Here is a 21,883-nt window from a genome sequence, read left to right as displayed (position 1 = left end):
CATTTCTACCTAATGACATAACCAATTACACAGTTTTCCTTTTCTATATTTAGAAGTCTTAATGTACTTTTAATCAAACAACAGTAAAGGATTATTGACATCAGCCATTGTATATTAAATGTACTTTTAAACTTAGACATCTATAAAAATGGCTGTGAGCTTCTGTCACTTCAAATTATTTATCCTCTGACTCAGGCTGTTCCCACTAGCAAATATCACCATAATTTCTGGGTATCCTAAACCAGGATTAGGCTAGTTTAGCATCAAAATTTAATTATTTTTACACAGGTCAGCTGATTTCTTACCTGTAAAAGTCTTAGCCGTTGTTCATTGTTGAACCTTTCCACAGCAGCCCAGAACCACCGAATTACAATGTGATTGTCATGATAACCTGTTAAAACAACAGGAGCCTTTACACTTTTAGGTGCTTTGAAAGTGGTCGAGGGAATAGTTAGTAAGTTTCTCCTAGTTTAGCCCAAGTCACAATAACGTCATATTCTTTATCCAATTGCATCAAAAGGCAGGAGGTGAGAGAAAAATATTCCTATAATTCTTAAAAATCCTAAAGGCAGAGAATGAATATGCCATGACAGAAAGAAGTGAGCAAGCAATTCTTCCATTAATCCGTCACTAACAGGAATGCCAATTCTTGAAATATTCTAGTATTTCTATTTATCTATCCAAAGCTACAAATGATGATGCAACCATCTATCTCACAGTATCTCACAGTTCCCAAATCTTCTATTGTTCTCAAATTATCTCACTGGGATTTATTCTAATTTCCTGTCAACTCTGAGTGTGTAAAAAAAAAAAGAGGAATTTCCAGTTAAGAATGGCTACCATTTCCATTTCTCTCCCCAGTCTGAGCATGGTACTTTCCATTGAGAAGAGTGTTCTGTCGTGCTGTCTGGGCAAGAACAGCCAGGGAAGAGCTGCAAGGGGATGCAACAAAGCAAACTAAAATGGATAAATTACCTTCCCCTAACACTAACTTAACCAGAGAAGTTTAAAAGTTACTATCAATGAATCTCACATGATGGTTCTTTACTGTCTTGAGAACTGGGTAGTTCCACAGTCCCCGACACTCTCACTGAACAAGTCAAAATTCAACTTACCTCCTCTGTACTCTGTATTATTTCTCCAATCACTCAAGTCAATTTCTGCTGTTCCAGCTATAACCAGTTCCAGTTCTCTGGCATCAAATACAGACACCAGCCTTGCATCAACCACCTGTGAAAGGAAATAAAATGCATAGCTGCATTTCTCCATGTACTGAGTTGTGCCTCCCCGTGAAGGCTGCTACTAAGATATTTACCAGGTATCATTTCAGGTAATTCAGAATTCAGGTTTTGTCTTTTTAAACAAACAAGTCTCAGAGACCCAATGCAGAAATAGAGCAAGGATTCAATGCTAATTATACAGTGATCAAGAGTATTGCCCAGTGCAAAGTAGATACATAACCACAGTCTTTACATAAATGACTAAAAATATTTTTTTTTACCCTCCCTTCCTCTTCCAGTATCTGCAAGGGCACTTCTGATTATATTTGGGACTCCGTATTTTAGAAATGTACACAAAGAGAAAAATATTTTGGAAAGAAAGAGGAAGTAAATTTAATTTTGGAGCTTTTTACCTCATAGAAACCACGAACTAGACTTTCTGTTTGTTGTACAACTCCTCTCTCAATTCTCCATTTCACCATTCTCTCTATGTATTCTTTCTTGTTCTTTTCAGTGACTGGGATATTGGCACCTCCTGGTTTTAGTTCCCGTTCTGTGATCTTAGGACAAAAATGACCAAGTGACAACACAATTATTATAAAGACAAAAGAAGGAATTGTAATGACTTAAATTTTTAAGTTGAAGTAAATTCTCAAAATCACTAACCATGCCTGACTAGCAAGTGGATTATGTGAAGCAAGAGAACATACAAAAAATGCATTTTTAAAATAATATTTTAAATCCCATTTAGTCTGAGGAATCTTCACAATTAGTATTAAGAATCAGTTGAGAAGAAGAAACAATCTTTACAGTGACTAAAGTAGTGAAGTTTTCTGAATAATACCTTAACAAAGGTGTTGTAATACCTTTGAATGGCAACTTTGCTGCAATTAAATTCAGGTAAACTACCTCTAGCAAAGCAATCCTAAAGTCTGTTATTTCAGATACTCTCCAGAAAATCTCCTTAACCAGAAAAACACGTTTCGCTGGGTACAAATAATTCCTCCCTAGATTTCAACATTGGTTTCACCAGCAGGAATTTTTTAAATACAAGTTCAAAGCAGCATGGAGGGACACTCATTCTTCTGTCCAAATAAATGTTTATCTAGCAGTAGAATGCACCGAGGAAATGAAGAAACTTGCACACCTGCCCAAAAACTTCTTCGTTCACAGTAAACGTGAGATCTAGGATATCGTGTATATCATTGTCTTTCATCCACTGTAAACTCTGGTGAAACTCCTCATCCAGATATTCCAAGTCACTCAGGTCACAGAGTCTGACAGAAGGAAGGAGAAAACACACAAATACAGATGATGGCAGCAGCCTGTGCTCAGTAACTAAACTCAGACAAAACAGACTGTGAATGGGAGCCAAGAGAAACATCAATAACGAGGAGAACTTCAAATCTTTGTTTATTTGCCTGGTAACAGCAGTTACTGTATAACACAAAATAACTCTCTAAATATACAAAACTACAGAATTTAATTTGAAGACACATTGCTTCCTAAGCTTACGGTGAGTCTGCCCCATGTTTCCTGTGAAGCACGTTTAGGAATTATATAGGAAAATAGGAATTTAGGAAAATACACTGAAGAGACAAAGAACTCCAATAACAAAAGAAATGGTAAGATTGTTTTTGACAAGCAAGCATTGTCCTTTTTGTTTAAGTGGCTACACTCCCTCATCTCTCATCATTTGTTGAACTGCTTAGATTTCCAGCTTACCATAGAAATATCTTTTAACCTTTTGCCATACTTCCCCTTACCTCATCCTTCTTACTAAAATGATGCTGCTAGCATTAGGTGTTTTCAAAATATATGTGCAATAGGAATGGATTAATTACTCCCCACTACTCGAACATGCAATGTTTTATAGAAAAAAAAGTGCTTCCGGACTTCTCAAAACCAGCTTTCAAATAAAAGTAAAGCACCTCAAGTTCATTAGGTCTTTGGTTCCAGACATGCTGAGCAAGCACAGCTCTAATTGCTTCAGCCAGAACAGAAGCAGTAGTTCTGGAAACTAAGTCTGAAGTCTATCAAAGTACAGCTCCTCAAAATTGAGATTGCCAACAATCAGTCTACCTCTGAGAATGGATGGTGCAGCCTAAGTTATGAAGTGATTCATATCCTATCCTGTGAGTCATTACATGACAAATGAGTAAGAACTCTATTAATATCTGGAATAAGCCCACAGCATTTCATTGTACATCTTCAAATCTATGATTTTGTAGAAAAAGGCTGGTAACAAGGGCTAAAAAACAAGAGGTTCTCATACTGATCACAAGCAACATTCTGAGGCAGTGGAAACAAGGAAATTTTTTAAGAAATTCAAGGATTGAAATCAATTTATTAAATTAGAAATAATGGCCTGTCTCCTTTGTCAATAAAGCATCATAAATAATCCATACACAAAATGGCATCATTGATGGGGAAGGAACCAAACAAAAGAGGAGACAGAACAATTCTACTCACATTCGGAGGAGGGCTTTATAAAAGGGTCTTGTAAAAAAGGCATCCAGCAAATACTGATGTATCAGAGCAAGACCAAGAATTCGACCACTAAACCTGAACCTGGAAGAGAAAGAGTTACAGTCGTGATACTGAAACTTCGGTGGTTGGTACACTGCTCTGTCATCAAAACTTGCATGTATTTCCAAACAGCATTATTAAATCAGACAGCTATGTCTAAATTGTGGTATTTTTGTTTATTTCTTGGGTTTCTTTAACATTCTCAGTAAGGCAAAGGGAAAAAAATAATAAAAAAGCAAGTCTTCAGGGCATGGAAAAGCCCTCAGATACCTAAGTTACAACTGCTCAAAAATGTCAAATCTGTATTTAACCCAATCAGCCCCTGCCAGAGCAGCCACTCTATAAATGCATTATCTCCCAAAATGATAGCCACTGTCTATTTTCATTTCACACACCTACAGGATTAACTTGTTTTCATGTTATAGAGAGGCCAAAGGTTTTTCTACACTTTCCCAGCCTGACAGCTCACGCTGCCTATCTTTCCTGCTTAGAGTGGCTCCTTGCTCCCTCTTCTGACTGTGGTTAAGGAGTTCTATGTATACATTCACAAACAGTGCCAGAAGGTTTTTTATGTATTGCAGTGCTCTCCAGCCCTATGTCAACAGGATCTAAATCTCCTTCTCTCACCTCTCTCTCTTTCTTCCCTTATTATCTTCATTTTGTTGGGTGTGTAAGGAGGAAGTTTGCCAGGGTTGAGATCAGATGGCAGCAACCTTGAAATAGGAGGGTCTTTGCAAATATTCCCATGAGAATCAAGATCCATTGTGAAAACTCTTCTACAATTCTAGAACTAGATTAAAGTCTAGTGTTTGTTTTCAAAGTAAATGTTTCTTGAACTTTCTGTTTATGTACCCTTTTACTTGGAAAAATTAGGGCTTATTGTACCTGCTTGTACAATGTTTGCAAGATGAGGATGTGACATGCAGAGCCTTCCCCTTTCCATGCATAAATTGCTTGTCACAGCTGCATTTTCTGAATTCCCCCCGGGTCTGTATAAAACCAGCACTCCCTGAAAGAGATAGGGGTCATGCCTCCTTCATTCCCAAGGTCTCTGGTCCAGCACTGCAGAAGCCAGGGATGAATAAAAACCGCTGGCAGAAGCTGCACAGCACATAAGGGTTTTCTCTCACCTCTGTGCCAGGCTGTTCTGCCTTTCCAATAGAGACTTGAAGTATTGGAGTTCAACAGGCAGATCGCTTCAACTAACTGAACTGCCAACCAGTTAATTTTCTTTTCATTTGTAAAATTAGTAATGAGATTCCCTCTGATACTCATCCTTCATAACTGGCTAACAAAAAATAAGAATTCAGTGCATATCTGTCCTACAGAGATGAGCAGTTGTCATTCCACTATTAATGTAATCCAACTACTTACACAGCAGAATTCCCTGTTAATAGTCACAGCCCAGCTTTACAGATTTATGGAGATGCCATGGCTTAAATCAACTGAGGGTGATTTAAACTGGCTTATAATTGTGAAAATGGGCTTATGCAAAAATCCTCGATAACAATTTTTGAAGCATGGGTGGATGTACAGACTGTTCCAAAGCTGTGTGATCAGCAGCCTTCCCCCTACCCCCAATTAAGATACCACCACAGATTTCCTCCCAATTGGTATGTCAGGGTTTTTCCACTGAGGACATCTCTGTACTCTTTAGGAAGACTCAAACTACATACAGTAATACATACCTGAAACCTCCTTTCATCTCCTTAGGTGACAAAAAGTCAATGTGCTGTTTTTTCTCGTTTTTTTTTTTTTTTCTAATACACAAGAGGTTAATATTATTTTCATGAAATCACTGCTAATGTACAAGAAATGCAGGGAATTGTGTTGTGAGACAATCCCATGGTACATGTTCCAAATCATAATTTTGCTGACCTTGTGAGAAATAAGATCATTTAAAAACCACAAGAGAAACCAAAATCAGAGAAGTCTAAAGAAGTGCAGTTATTTTGCTGCTGGTTAAAAAGATCAGATTCTGTGTTACATGTCTGAGCAGATTTGAGCAGTTGTTCTACAAGTGGGAAGAACAGAAAATGTATCTGAAAAACAAAAAGAAAATAATTCTTACCACTCATGGTGATTGTCTACGAAAGCAGACATGGGACTTATTTGTACTGTGTAGGTATCGTTGGCTGAATATTCAAACAAACCATAATACGGATTGAAGAGCTCCCTGGACACCAGGAAAAAAAACTCTCTTGATGGTCCACTGTAGTCCAACCTTTAAAAAGAAACCTGACATTACTATGAAGTAAGAGATTTTTTTTTAAAGAAAATCTACATTCCTTACACTATATTTTGATTAAAATTTCGTAAGATTTTAACCAAAACACTTATCCTTGCAGATTGCCTAATACCAAAGTATGTGGAACTCTCAAGGGACTATTCTAAAATGGAAGGGCTTGGAGGACTGGAAAGAATGGAGCACTGGAGTGACTCCATGTGGGCTGCTCTCAGAAAAAAGCTTTGGCTCCAGCTGTAATGGCCTCTTTGCCACAGGAGTATAACCAAATAATTGGGGGTGGACGGGGTAGGGAGGAGGAAAATCATGAAAAGAGCCAAAATCAGACTTATCTGCATCTGACAAATTAACAATGAAAATAAACAATGGTCATATTTTGCCTTTGCAGACTTGCAACCATAGGACAAGTTGAAGGATAATATTTCTGTTTTCCCTAGCAATATAATCTAAGATTACTTCAGTGATTTATGTTTCTTGGTCTAAATTTTCTTGTCTGTCTTCCAAAGTTGAGTGCATTTAAATGTCTTGTGGAGAGTGCACTTCCTTTGTTGGTTTTTTTTTTTTTCCAAGTTGTTTTCTTTTTTTTTTTTTTTTTTAATTTTTCCCCTATTTCAAGATTCCAGTACTAATGAATCTAAATAACCCCTTCTTCCTGAAAGATAAACAAACTCATTGCTGACAGTGCACTGAAGCTGAATTGTGACATTACTCTGCAGGTCACCAGTGAAATGAGTTAGGTATGATGTTAATGCTCTGTTAGAGTTGGAAAACAGAAAACTAGGGGTTTTCCAGTAGGGAACACAGAATATTGTAACCCTAACAAACAGATAAAAAGATTTAACATCTGACTCAAGTACTACAGAGGAGGTCCACTTTCACCAAGAACTCCTGCTACAAATGTTTTGGCTCAGAAACTTTTACAGAAGACAACCACAAATGAGAGTTGTTTTTGAGGATGAGGTTGTCAGGAAAGGCTAGGTGCCATTATCAAGCAGAGGACAAACCCTCTTTCCTGAGCTGAATAAAAAACATTCAGTCACTTGGAAGCATTTAACTTCTGTTAAGCTTCAGGAGTGAAGTACTGACACAGATCCCTACCCTGGCAAGAAGGGGTAGATTCCATCAACAAATCAGGAAAAAAATGTAATCAAAAATGGTTTGATACCATGGACAACTGCTGGATCTTAACCTTGGCACGAATACCAGGATCAAGTAAAGGGTCATCTGGAAGACTCTTGCAAACTTCTGGGATAACCAGAGACACTATGAAATCCTGAGATAGAAAGGAAACTGTGTGCTTGACTACCAGCCATTTCATACAGCTCCCTCTGTATGCAGTTACCGTGAGTCATCTTAAATAAATCAATCATGAGAGTCCTGCACTGCCAGTCAGATTTATCCTACAATTAAAGGCTTGGCACAAGGGTGAGAAAACTTCATACGAGAGGTATGCAACCACACAACAGCTGCAACTGTGGGGCATTTGGATATATTAGAGTAATATGTTGTTGGCAACATGACTCATGTCTCCTAGGAAGCACCATTAATACTTCAGATTTACCACTCTTAAATGCAAAGCAGCTTCTCCTAGTAGTTCAAAGAACTCAGGAAAAACAAGGAACCATATTCTTTCTATCTAAATTTTCGTAAGGTATCACCACATGAATTATGAGAGTATAAAAAATCATTAAATGAGCATCACAATTAATGAGTATAGAAGATAAACATTATGAGACTTATGACAGAAATCACTTGAAGAGCAATAACTATGTCTGAGTTGCCCCACTCACTGTTTTATACACTAATAAATCAATAGTTACTAAAATGTTGTATTAATTATTTCCTTATTACTTTATGACTTATATCTCTTTACCAAGTGGAAAAGAAATGCAAAAGCAAACTCCTACTTAAAATCTTAAGAAAGGAGGAGCAAATAGGAAACAATTAACTTTCAGTATTCCTCCTCTCCTCCACCCTGACCTGTCTTTCTTCACCCAGCCAAATATGTAGTTTGATGTGATACATATCCTTGCACCATCTCTGATGAAACAATACTGTTTGCACACATCCTTTCTTCATTAAAAATACAAACGTGTAAATAAAGGACTGACTGACATAATTTTAATTTGACTTTGCTCTTAATTAACTAATTCTTTTCCATTAAGGCTAGAGTCTCATGTAAAGCTGGATATAATGGGGACAGGAGGTGTCACCCCCATTTCCAGGTCACTCTTCATGTTGCTGAGTGGTGAAATGCGAAAGTCTGACGTCTGATGAAAGGAGATGGTGCATCTGGATCAATCTCTGTATCATGCATGATTCAAATAATTTCCCTTTCATTTTTAAATCTGATTTGAGGCTGTAGCTGTGAAAGTAAAGGCTGGTAGGGGCTGTGTAAAACAGGCCTTGCTCCTGCATCCCCACCCTGCTCTGTCAATACAGCATAATCTCATTGTGCACCAGCCTTGCCATTCCAGTTCTGAGTTTTTCCTCAGACAGCATGGTGATATTATTTATATGAACAAGTCCACACTTGGCTTTCAGCTGTCAACATTCTTTATTTTAAGACTTCACTGGGTCTTTATTAACACTAAGTGCTTCAGGGTGAACTTTAAGCAAATAGGAGGATTTAGAGGTTTTCAAAGACATATTAATTTTATCTAATCTTGTAAGAGATGTTTTTATTACAACTTTGCATTTTAAAGACTCACACATTGCATGGCAATAGCACACACCACAGCATTCAAAGAGCTGTGCTCCAGTTTTCTTAATATCAAGGAATAAAAGTTTGAATGTATTTACAAACACTCACTAACCGTTTCAACAGCAGACAAGTAGGCTTTAAGACCTGCCAAAAGGGGCACAAACTAAGAGACAAAAGCTGCAAAGAGTACATTGTTTCAGTTTCACTTGCAAAGGAAATCTAACCACATCTTGCTTTAAAAGCACATCTCACAACCTGTAACACATTCGACTTTCATTAGACATAGACTGAACTCTGAATGTGACTTTGAAGAGTGGGTAATATTTGGGGTTTTTTAACAAATGGCAACAGCCCAGTTGCTTTTATTTGTGATGCAGGCCCTGGCCTGGAGAGGCAGTGAGGGCTTTCTGCTCCTAGTGCCTCAGACAGGGACTAAATTAAGGACTGAGCCCATAGCCTACTCTGAAAGCACTCTCCCTCCAACGAATGGCAGCTGTCTTTTGGTAAACCCTGGAGACACAACAGCTCTAAGAGAGAAGAAATATGAATAACACTAGAAAGTTGTCTCGTTTTTAATTTGCTTTCCCAGCAACATTCTGGAACACACAGCAGCTACTGGGAAAATTCATGTAAGCATTCACATTACTTCTGCGAAGGCAGGATACGTTACATTGCAAAATGCTTAAGAAGTCATCTTGAATAGCTGTATGTTCTAGGCTTGTGTATGTGGCATTTCCTGACTGCAGTCCTTCCTCTTTTCACTCTAGACAAGTTTGGTGAGGGAGGAGCTGCAAGACACTGAGTTCTCAGACCACAAATACTTCCCTGTTCTACTCACCCTTCTTCCCCAACAAACGTGACATAGAGTTTATTTCTCTGCAGGTCTTTTCTTGAGTAGCCCATGATCTGGTTAAAAGCATCTTCTAGCAAGTGATCTCTCCTGATGATTAATCTGAAGGGCAAAATTATTTTGAAACAGTAATTTGTGAGCATGAACCACGTTAGGAAACATCTATTTACACAGCAGGATAGTAACAGGGTGATTTCAGAGATACCTGTTTCTGCCTGGATAATTTTATCCAGATCAGGAAGCTACTGTTAGTCTATCTCCTCCAGTGCTCTCCCTTAGGTTTCAATAAAATGTCCCTTGTACAAAAAAGAGTAGTTTTGTTTTGAATACCTTGGTTCTCCTTAAATTCAAGTCTTAAGGGGAAAGGTCCCGAAGCTGGCATTTTCATTAAGTCTAAAATCCTTTAGTAAAGCTGGGGCCCTAGGTGAGTTTTACTGTGAGCAGGAATGTAATCTTTTCTGTAAAAATCAGTCTCTTAACACTGAAAAAAAGAAAACCATGGAAAATCACAGTATGGTAAAGCCAGAAACACATCTCTACATTATCCTTGAGTGTGTGATGGTACAAAAAGTCTAGAGGAATGGCAATTATTTGTACAAAATCCCACTGAAGCTTCACGTGTGAAAACACAATGTACCTTCTGAAAGAAAAATTGTGAAAATGACGAAGTGTCATAAAATATATGACCTCTTATCTAAAATAAGAGGTGAAAAAGTCCTCATTACTTAAACATTTTATCCTCTCCTAAAAAATGTGTTTAATTAGTTTCCTGAAACTTTGCTTGCTTTGTATCCAAATACCACCTTCTGTGTGCCTGAGAGGGCAGCAGCTGCTGCCTGCAGGGTTGCAGCTGCACCCACGGCGGCCCCTGCAAAGGCCCTGCAGAGCTCAGTGACTGCTCTGAGCCATGCTGCCGAGGCCATGCAGGGGGAGAGCCCAGGAGCTGAGCTGGTACTGGGCAACAGGAGGATGCAGGCAGCAGTGGGGCTGTGCTGGGCCCTGCTTTGAACAGGTCACCTCTGTTGCCTGGGAAAGCGACCCAGAGGAAACTTCCACTCACGTGTCAAACTACAGCTTAAAAATCTACAGCATGATTACAAATAGGTCAGGGAAGAAAGGACAGGGGAAAAAGGGTGTTAGAAATGGAAAAGATATTACAGGGAGTCCCCCACCAGTTATTTGCCTAAGCATTCAGGACAAAGCTTTCATAGATAAGGCTTTAACTGTTTATGATTTCATTATAATCTAGGCAGACACAAGCTCACATGAATGAAGTCTGAGCTTTGCAGAGATTTCTGCAAAATAAGAGAAGTGACTGGCTGAAGGAAATTAAAAAAAAAACAAAAAAACAGAAAACCCTATTTTTATAACAGAGGAAATTATTGAATCATGTTCTAGTGCCTCATGGCTACAAGTTTGATAACTGGCACAAGACTTGGTAATTTACAAAATTTTGAAAGTATCTTGTGAGGACAAGCCTGATATATAACAGCATGCAATCACATGATTAGCAAATAAATGAAGGAGGAAAGAGCTCACTCCATGCACTCTAGCATTCAGAGTGCTAAAATAAAAATATTAGCAGGTTTTTTAAGGCAATCCTTAGAATTTAATAACATTTAATGTTATTCCTCTTTACTAAAGTAAAAGTTAGTCCTCTTTACTAAAGAGGACTGTGGTATCAGGCAGGCAATGATGTACAAAAGATAGGCCTATCTAAATTCTTTTTAGTGGAAAAAGATATGAGAAAATATAACTGTTTATATCATAGCACTTGGTATAATGGAAGAATTCAGATGCCTCCTGTTCTGCAGGCCTCTTCCCAAAGCTCTTTTTGGCAGTATATTTTTAATATTGTCTATACAAAAACATAGTTTTTTTACATACAAAAACTGTGGAGGAAGCACAGTGGTGCTCAGAACTTGCTGTATCCTCTGCTGTGAAACACATGCTGGCACTAAGTCTTTTATTACAGGTTTTATATTCCCAGAAATGCCTGGGTAACCATAACATCTGCATTCCTTCTAATGGGGAGAAGCCTGCAGATGCACAAGGCAAGGCAAGCTGCCTGAAAATAAAATCCAATTTCATGAGATGCTTCAACATACTTCAATTTCCCTGGGCCCTGTCCATATCCTTTAGTCTCCAACTTCCTGTAGAAGTTCCTCAGCTTGGCTTCAAAATCCCTTTTGTACGGAGCTGGAGCTCGGGCGTTGGCGCGCTGAGTACCTGCAGGGAGCAAGAGCAAAGAATGGGCTGGAGTGACCTGAACTGATGGATGTCCCATCTGCTACTGGAAAGACTCCTTAATAGCAAGAGGCATGCATGGGATGTGTTTGGTTTAGTCACCTTTAGAAAGAGCAAAAACTGCATTATCTCCAAATCTGCTCTGCATCCATTTTGGTTGCTCACTTCCAATAGTATCATCTTTCTAAAGTAAATCTTAAAAGAGCAAATCCAGGTCAATGCAAAAGATGGATTTAAAAAACGGCACAAACAACCAGGAAGACTTTACTTTCTGTTTTTCAAGTACACTTTATGTCTAACCTTTATAATAGTTCAAACACTAAATGTTCTGTTCTGGTTTTAATATTATCAGGAAAACAACAACTCAGAAATGAAGCATAAACAGACTGGACTCTGCACTGCCCTTGTTGACTACGCTACGAGGAAGAAGGAAAACATTTGGAAATTCCTTAGAAGAAGTTTTTCCCCGGGGAAGTAACAAGGAAGAAAAATACAGGAAGAATGGAAAGACTACCAAATTTAAGTTTGTGGAACTTCTGATCTGTGGCTGCAGAAACACACATGATGGTCATGTAAGTGAATTTTATTTTGAAAAACTGGTTTTGAGGGTCAATTTCTTAGAAGCAAGGAGAGGTGAGATCTGTACACACACAAAAAAAACAAAACAAAACAAAACAAAACAAAAACAAAAAAAAAACCATACCCAACTGCATGTACAAATCCAGTATATACAAATTAGGTATTTAGTCTGGTCTGTTCTGAAAATGGCCATCATTAGGACTTTCACTGCCTCCCTGGGTAAATTATTTCCACCACTTAGACTGCAAGGCAGGGTGCCAAAGAGGCAGTCAAACTCCTTCAACTCCATGGCTGTGTGGATATACCACACAAAAAATTCGGAGGGCGTTTCAAATTTTTCATGCTCTAAAGTTCACCTAAGTTGCCAGCTAGTTCTCTGGACCTAGTGGTCACCTCTAATACACTGAAAGCAAAAACTAACAGTTTAGCAGCATTGTTATGCAGAGTTCTGTCTTTTATCTCAGTTCCTCAGGCAAGTTTACTTTTGGCTCCCTGCATGAAACGAAGCCAATACAGAAACATTGGTTGCTGCTGTGGGGGAAGGCATGGGAACGTAAGGTTTCAGGTAATAAAGGAGAGGAGGTGCATCCGTTCAGCCTGTGGGCAGAGACAGGGGAAGGAGAGCAGCCACAAAACCCATGTGTCTGTCAGAAAAGGCGACAGCACATCCTGCGGAAGTGGGGCTGGAAGGAGCTGCAGAGTCTATCTCTGCAGAGATCAGAGAGAGAGCAGTGAGCTCACTAACACTGAATGCCATTTAGCAGGTCTTTAAAAGACCTGTCTGACCAGAAAGACACTTGGCACTTGTTCCAGGCTTGAAGTGAAGTGCGGGAGGAATGGGAAGTATCATGGAATCTGCAGGGCTCCGTAAGGAACGTGAAGGACCCCTCTGGACCAACGGATCATGGCCATTGATTGATCTGTAGTGGTTTTCCCCTTTTACTGAGAGCACCAAGCGCTGCTAAAGGTACACTCAGCCAAAATCTCCTGAAAACTTACAGAAACTGTCAACAGCCTGTTAACTATTGGCCTTTTCCCTCTCTTGTTTGTTTTGCTTTGGGTCAAAGTAGGTACAAAAATGCAGTCACCAGAAAAAGGCAACAAAAATATACTTCAATGTTAGTCCCTGAAGAAGGCTGGATGTTTTGAAGGGTACCACAAAACACGAATCTGATAACACATTACTTCGTGGTTCAGAAATCAGCATCATAATATTCCGTCATCACATGACAAGTCCTCACTGCAAATCAGACGCATATGCCAAGAAATTCCTGGGCAATTATGGTGATTACTTCCGCCTTGGGAACAAAAGACGTTAACGGAAGAGCCAAAATCCACCAGTGATGTGTTAATCATACCTGATTTTCCAAGAGGTTATATTCTAAAGCAGATATTAAGAGTAGCTTCATGACTATTCATCTTTTCCCAAAAGAGAAAGTACAAGTGATTGTGACTGATCTGAACAATGGATCCTTAACATACCACCTCGTGCAGTGCAGCACAGCCAGCTTAGCTGATGAGAAAACACAGAGCCTCTATAGAAACATGGGCTATTTACAATTTCTCATCAAAAAAGTCATTTGTACACCAACACAAACGTGCATGCTTGCAGACTGACAGGGAGATTCAATGGTCTCTCTATGTTTTTCTATGAGCCAGAAGAGATTACAATTTTCAGGAGAACGAGACTAAAACCATCACTGTTCATTCTCTACTATCCGCTCTACTATCCGTGACTAAATGAGAATATCGCATGTTAAAGACTGAATTTTGAAATGACTTTGTTGGAATGAAGCCACGCCCGGCATGCTTTGGTGCATGTACCAGTGATTAAGAAATCTCAACTCTGGAAGCCAAAACTAGTTTTATTTATAACAGACTGCCAGGTTTGCAGTTGGAGGTAAGATGCATACATGCAGATTTCATCATTCCCTTCTTTTCAATAAAGGGAAACAGTTATATCTAAACCATATACGTACTGAAAGTATTAATAAATGTGAATATTGTATTTCACTGCTTCCCAGAATGTCATAAGATCATTCAAGTCTTCAGACAGTTTCTTCAGAGACATCTTACAGAGGTCCTTTGTCCCACAGCAGGAAAAGCTACCACATGTTTATGAATGCATTTAATCTAGTTCCATGAAAGGCAAAGCTTTTTATTACTGTGGAATGGGAAATGCCCATGAAAATCATAGTTCTTTTTCTGATAAAATCTTCTTATTGTCAGGAAGTACCTAGAGTTGCTTACACCCTAAATGTTCTCTATTTCTCTATACTTTTGTTACCAAATTTGTAGAAATCCCCTTAAGCCACTTCCGATTTGTTTATCTGTCATCTTGAGGAAGCTAAGCATAGCAACATCTATCATGTGGCCTTCAAATGGAACTTGACATACTTGCAATAATTTAGTTCTGATCTGCAACGTAGAATCTGAAATGCCAGTTTCATTCCATTCTGACATGAATATGCAGACAGCTGCAGTATGCTATGTTTTGAACTCGTGTTAAAGTGTAACAAGCTGGCTTTTATACATAGAATTGTAACTCATTGCCCCAAAGCCCCATTACGTTGCCATTTTAATGTACAGTTACTAGATCCATGCTTTTAATTCTCCAGGCATCAGGATGCTGGCATGAGCAGTCACTTAGTTGTTTCACGTCAGTGAGAAACAAGTCTGTGTGCTTTTTCACAAGTCAGAACAAAATCACAACCCCTGAAGTTGTAATACACCCAGCAAAGCACCTTGTGAGCCCAAGGCGAAGGTGCAAGTCTGACAGTCAAATTGTACTTGTTGACTTTGCTCAAAAATAGTTCCAGATCTTTGTTTTATCAAGGATGAGAAGTGGTTTCATGGAGCCCCTGCAGAAGCTTTGCTGGAGCAGCTTACCTGGAGAGTTCTGAGGCGAAGACACCGGCGAGCCTCTCGGGGACTGGCAATAACTAGGATGAAGTAAGGCATGTGGCGGCACATACGACATTATTTCCTCCTCAAACAAGCTGGCAAAAAGGAGCAAAGAAGAAAGAACATGTTTATTTGAATAAATGGCAGGTTTCACTTTTTAGGGATAAATCTCTAGTTATTAGCCTGCTTTCTTTGGTAGTCACCTATTTCCACTGTGCACACTTAAGAGCACTACAAAATATTTTGCCATTTCCTCAAGTAGATTTTGAAAGTACTGGAAAGCAGTAATTGCTATCTGGATATTTGTTCTCAAGGTTAAAATATAGTTAATCAGCTCATGGGCAGCAGCACTTTTTTTTTTTTTTTTTTTTTTTTTTTTTTTTTTTTTTTTTTTTTTAATGTTCTCATTACAAAAGGTTCAATGACCTTACTCAGAAACATTCTAAGCCTCCAGGATTAAGAATCACATCTGAACTTGTTAAGTGTATTGACTGGTAAGCTTGTTAGCATAACATTTTATATTTAATAACACTCCTGCTGAACAAGGTATTACATCTACCCAGTTCAAGCTGAGTTACTTCATGATTCATCTATTATTGATACATAACTCTTTAGGTGAAAAAAACCCAAACATTTTGCAGCCTAAACACTCTATCTGTGTGTGTGTCTATGTATGCATGTATATATTAAAATTTCAGTCTTTTCCCAAATTTGACTCAAGCAAATCCAAAAAGGGACAGAATATCTAACATCAGAATGGATCTGGTATCAAAAGGTATTTTGAATGTGAAACATGACACAAATAAACACTGTGATAATATGGGAAAATTGTTTTCAAAACTGAGCTACAGAAAGAACTGCAAGCCCACCTTACACTATCCAGTGCAATGAAAACAACGTCCAAATGATGTTTCTTACAAAGTCTGTTCACCAAACAAATATCTATACTTTTTTTTAAGTGGATTCTTTAAATAAGTCCTTTCTGACAGTTCTTTTTACTTTTTTCATCATGTGATGTTTTCCTCCAAGTTACACATAAAAATCTTTAAAGTTAAGAAACAATATTTACATTTCAAAAACGCCCAAACATAGATTTAGAATGAGATTTTTTTAATAGCTGTAATAAATTGGAGATTTAGGGACCAGAAAGGATCATCATCATGCAACCTGGCCTCAAAATACAACCGCTAATGTCAATTCTATTTCACCAGATTCAATTTTAAAGGTACCCATGAATTTCTTGATGCACTTTTACAGTGGATGAGAGCACAGCATCAAGATAAAAGGGTTTAATTTTGGCAAAAAAAATCTGCCTGATTAACTCCAAGCTATTATTGGAGTTAATAGCTTAAATGAAAACTAGTAGAGACTCAGCTTCCCATCCCCTGTTGCCTTTACTAAAGGGGACAATGCTTGACAGCACAATGAAGAGGCAAACGAGACATTAATTAAAACGCCTCTCAAGTACGTGCCTTTACAAACAGGCACTTCCCAAAGCACAGAATCAAACAGATGCATTCTGAAAGTAGCACAAGGCACATTGTTGAATAAATGTCTGTCTTACGACCTAAGCATCAGGGCAATTAGAGGTGGCCTGGGCAAACCCATGTAAATCACAAGCACAGTGCTCTTGCACTTGCCTTTCATATTCCACCATCTCATGAAAAGCGTTACTGCCTAGAGCTGAACATGATGGAAATAAAACCTGAGCCTTGAGCTGTAGCTCTCCCAGCTGCAAGTCCAAAGAGTGGAGGGGAAACGATTGGGTGACACCATCAGCACACACTGTTCGCTGGAAGCTCCTCAGCAGCTGCCACAGCATGTTCCACACGTGCACAGGCAGCAGCAGTGCCTACCTGAGTAACATGACAAGGTCTGCATCACTGGATAAACGCACCAGCCCAGGTGTTCCCTCTGTCCGGATGAACTGGATCTTCTCCCTGTGTAAGCAAAAAAAAAAAAAAAAAAAAAGGCGCTCAAAATGCCTTCTGCAAATAAGGCATCAATGTGTACCACAGCAACAAGAAAAAGTACAGGGTATATAGCAGAAACCTCTGGGTTATGCTTTCCCCTAGTTTTTTCCCTGCCACACCAAGTCCATGTGAGCAGTAAAATATTAAAAACCAAAAAGCAAATTTGTTCTGAGGAAGGATGCTCCCGTTGCCCTCATCTCTTCAATGCTCATGCTCTTGTCAGGTAGTACAGTCACCCAAACAGAAAAAAAACCCAAACCAAACCAAACAAATTCAATCCCTCAAATTCACACGCAAGTCCATGTCTCTGAATTCAAAGCAGGAGGCTGAAACCTGTAAGAGGACATTCCTACTGCAAAAGTGAACTCTTTAAAGAGGCACTATCTCTTCTGAATCTCTGTACAAATACAAGCCATACATTAAAATATACACTTGTGATTTTAAAGCCAGCGTTTTCGTACCACACTGCATTTAAGATACCTGTCAGTAAAATAACTGTATTATTTCCTCCCTCTTTTTCATCTAAGCACACATCCTTTCTCCTAGACCCAGTTTGGTCACTGTTGTGGAATCTATGTATCCTAAGTTCAGAGCATGGTAACACACAGAATTTTAGGATCCATATTGAATATAATTCCTTGGATTCCTATTCTTTTTCTCTGCAGAGCCTTTCCCTGCATTCTGAAATACAAGTACATCCTTTGTTATTTTTTCTTTATCAGTATAATAGCACAGTAGAGATAAATTCTAATTTGGCTTTACACTTCTGGAGAAAAAGAAGACAAGGACCAAACCCACATAGGAAAACCTGTCCCAAATCTAAAGGAGAAAAGCCCCAAACAAACAGAAAAGTAAAGAACTCTGTATAAGGACAGCAGCATTAGCTCAGCTCAGAGGTCTGTCACTATAACAGAAACAAGATAAAACCACTCCATGCAATTGGCAGGGCAGGGACATCTGGGCACTTCCAGAGCCCACTTCACTTTACATCAGTGCACAAATGGCAAGGCTGGAGGAAACAAATGGTGAATTACGAAATATATCTTAGCGTTCAGTTGGCAGCAGCACCAGAAACCACAAGGACATTTTCTGGGTTAACTAATATATGCAGCCTTCCAAATGAATGCAATCCATGACTTTCTGGGATTACCAGGGAGAGTTGTGCTTTCAGTGATATTTTTAAAATATATATGCCTTTTGCCTTCCATTAAGATATAAATTCTATTTAATGTATATCAGGTGCCTTTGCCTGAAGCCTTTTACATTATTTAGCAGCCTCTCAGTTTTACCTGCAGTGGCTTGGAAGAAGATTTTATGTTGGCAACATGCCTAATAAAGATATGATAAGTATAATGTTCCCACTCCTCCATGAAACCTCTGAGCAGCAATTTTCTACATGTAGTATACTTTCATTTCATATTTTAATAGACTCTCAACTTATCTCTTCTTTCTTTAAGAGAATGAGAAATTATTTTAGACAGAAAATGCCAGACTTCTTTTCAAATTATCTTTGTCCTCTTCCACTGGCCAAATACTGATTTCCCTCCTCACCTATGTAATAAAATAATATTAATAATAATAATATCATTATCACTCCACTTCAAGTGCACCAAGGTCCTCAAAGGAAGATATTACTGGCAGTTGTACTAATCACTATACCAAAAAAAAAAAAAAAAAAAAAAAAAAATTACACAGAGAATTCAAACTGAAGGATTTCATTTAGGTCTTAATTTATCAAGTGTTACAGCAATGAGTTGCATAGTCTCACAATGTGTCAAACAGTCATGGATTCCAATAATTTGTTAAATCGGGCTCTTAAAAGACTAACCAGGAAAAATAAAACTGAGATCTTTATAAAAATGAAAAAATTAGTGAAGCATCAGCTTTAGAAGGATATAGGAAAGGTATAATGGAAGGTAATTTACCTTAATCAAATTACTAACTTCAAATACTAAAAGTAGAATGGAACTATTCAGCTTAACAGAATGGTTTTTCTGACCAATCCCATTCAATGTAAAATAAAACTATGCTCATTAAAATCCCCAATCATTCTGCTGAAGTTAAATCAGTTAAGGCATGTCTCTTCAGTCTCCTTCCAAAGTAAATATACAGAAGGACAAATAATTTCAAGCAAATGAGGAGGTGCAAAAAACAGTATCTTTTATCCTCTGATCTTCCATTTTTATTCTGAGACCCATCTTTTCTTGAGAATATCTCAGTATGTGGGAAATTATGAATCTGTAATGAGGAAGCAAGGTTCTACCAGAAGCAGATTCAGGGAATACCAACAAACCTTGTGAGCAATTTGAACTCCAATTTGTTAAAAAACCCCAAAACACACATGAAGAAAATTACACCAAGTGCTATCAGACTAAAAGAAATCAAGCACCCTGGGAAAAAGAATATGAAGCAATAAAACTACACAGAAATTGTTTGTATACTACTTCCCAGCAGATTTCAAACCAAGCCTGGTGGGACAAACTTGCCTATAGTGATATGGGTACAACTGTTTTGACATGCTGAGAACTGTAGATTTCTGCGGTATTTTCTAGAGAGCCTGTATTCTGCTAGTATGTTGTTTCAGGTTTGGCAGGCAGGATTTCTTTAGAAGGTAAACCACATCTTTAACACAAAAGTCAAATGACAAAACTGTTGTATTGCACATGAGGAAACTGCAAAACAGGGCAGCTTGTTGAATTTTGGGAACTTGCAGGACACCGAGGAAAAGGGATCACTAAGTAACACAGAACAGAAAAAAAATGAGTACCAGTGCTGGCCGCCGTGCCAGTCAGTGTGGGTAGACCTCTGGTACACAGCACAGCACAGGAGAGACTGCCAACAGGCAAACCAGCATTTTTTAAATTTAGTGTCCAAGGAAGAATAGATACATTCATTTCAGTTCTGGCCACTACTATCCAAGTGGCCAGTGTTTCCATTTCCAAGTCTAAACATGCGAGGGAGTTATAACAACCACACAACAAAGATCATCCTTCCACTGATCTTGTTGCACTGTGCAAAAATCTGTAGATATCCCATTTTGTAAATTTTGGAGAGACATCAAAAATTCTGATTGATGTAAGATTACCTCCAGACATTGTGAGGTCAGGACAGCCTTTCTGTAAATGTGCTTTGTTGAAGATAAGGACAACCCCAAATGCCATTCTGCCTCATGCTCTCAGCTGTACACATACCCAAATGAATGGGCACATTTGCTGTGACCTCCAGCTGTCTTGGCACATTAGGAAAACATCAGCAAATCCCTTATGCCTGTTGTTCCAAACATTTTCTTGTAGGTACCTTTATTTGATAATAAAACATTACCTCTGTTTTCCTCAACCTTGTTACAGGCTTGTTACACACAAATGCAGTAAACAACTATTTCCCACAGCTTTATGAGTATGTTTGAATGCACCAGAAGTCTACAATCTGTTATGTTCCACTGTTAATTAAGGAAAGCAGCTAATTGTAATTAGCATTTTTTACTGAAACGGGAATAGCAAGCTTCACTAATTTTCTTACCTGAGTGAATGATTCCTGGTAAGATCTGGCTGACGCTCTTGTAGAATTTCAAAGATGTTGGGCTGCCGCAAAAACGCAACTATCTTGTCATTGTAAGCTGAAAATATAAACAAAAATATCATGCTGAAGCAAGGTGATCCCAAAACAAAGGATGCCGTTCCTTCTGAGTCTTCAACAATAATGACATACGTCACCTTCACAGTTCTAAGTATTCTAAGTCCACAGTTTAGAAGTATTGGGTTAATACTTTTGTATGTAAGGCTACCAATTCCACTGTCTTTTAAGGAACACAGTTCTTGATTATGAACCAAATCTCATTGTGACATATGCTTCTCCATTGCTAACAGATATGTTCTGTTAGCAATTTCTGCTACATTTTAGCACTCACACTCTTAGCTAAGGTCAAACCAGAATATTTATTGTTAGAATAAAATTGCAGGGACTTTGGTTTTCACTGCACTGCAATCTATTCTCAAACATCAAGCAGCCATTGGAAACACCCGTATCAAATGCTCATTAATGGCTGAGCCTGCGAAGCACGCACACCATGTCCATGGCAAGGGGGAGGATTTAAATGGGCAGAGGTTTTCAAGTAAACATGCCACAGTACAAAGAGCCAGTTATAGTTAATCGGATTAATTTATCTTGATTTAGCACAATGTGACAGCTGTTAGATTTAATAAGCTAAATTCTGTACGTGGTGGCACAGAAGTCAGTAACTCTGTGTGTATGTAACTGAGAACAGAAGTTAAGCTAATGACTAACTCCAAGCTGATTAACACTTTCTGTAATCTTGCCAAAATAGATGCTCACAAGTTGTGAAAAAAGAAAAGAAAGTTAAAAATCACTGGGAATACACGGAGTCCAATTAGGACCCAATCTGACTCCCTGGCTTCAGTTCATCCTGCGAGCACACAGAGTATGTGAGCTAGGGAGTTAAAACACATCAGCTATTTGGTTCTGCACACTTCCAGCTCTGAAGGTTCCAAGTGAACAGTGAGGGAATGCCGATGGACAGAACAAATGGCGCCTTCTACCCATCCCAAGCAAACGGAAACCCCGGCAGCGCACAGCACCATTCCCCACGGGGATGCAGAACTCCGAGCAGAGGCT

The 21,883-nt window shown here is 38.6% G+C and overlaps 1 protein-coding gene across 1 annotated transcript in view; it reads right to left on the bottom strand.

Moving 5' to 3' along the window:
- Positions 1-21,883, bottom strand: part of HECW2 (HECT, C2 and WW domain containing E3 ubiquitin protein ligase 2) — a 152,418-nt gene that overhangs the window by 12,594 nt on the left and 117,941 nt on the right. Inside the window, exons 17-27 of the mRNA XM_040070394.2 lie at positions 20,771-20,867; positions 17,135-17,218; positions 15,264-15,373; positions 11,657-11,777; positions 9,537-9,650; positions 5,821-5,973; positions 3,693-3,791; positions 2,368-2,497; positions 1,634-1,780; positions 1,116-1,230; positions 306-391 (exon numbers count right to left, since the gene is read on the bottom strand). Coding sequence (XP_039926328.1) covers positions 306-391; positions 1,116-1,230; positions 1,634-1,780; positions 2,368-2,497; positions 3,693-3,791; positions 5,821-5,973; positions 9,537-9,650; positions 11,657-11,777; positions 15,264-15,373; positions 17,135-17,218; positions 20,771-20,867 — 1,256 coding nt within the window. The remainder of the gene's footprint in view (positions 1-305; positions 392-1,115; positions 1,231-1,633; positions 1,781-2,367; positions 2,498-3,692; positions 3,792-5,820; positions 5,974-9,536; positions 9,651-11,656; positions 11,778-15,263; positions 15,374-17,134; positions 17,219-20,770; positions 20,868-21,883) is intronic.

This window comes from Hirundo rustica, chromosome 7, assembly GCF_015227805.2.
Source record: "Hirundo rustica isolate bHirRus1 chromosome 7, bHirRus1.pri.v3, whole genome shotgun sequence".
In the NCBI taxonomy this organism is placed as follows: domain Eukaryota; kingdom Metazoa; phylum Chordata; class Aves; order Passeriformes; family Hirundinidae; genus Hirundo; species Hirundo rustica.
Note: the sequence above shows the minus strand (reverse complement) of the source record. Positions and strands in the feature narration are given on the sequence as shown.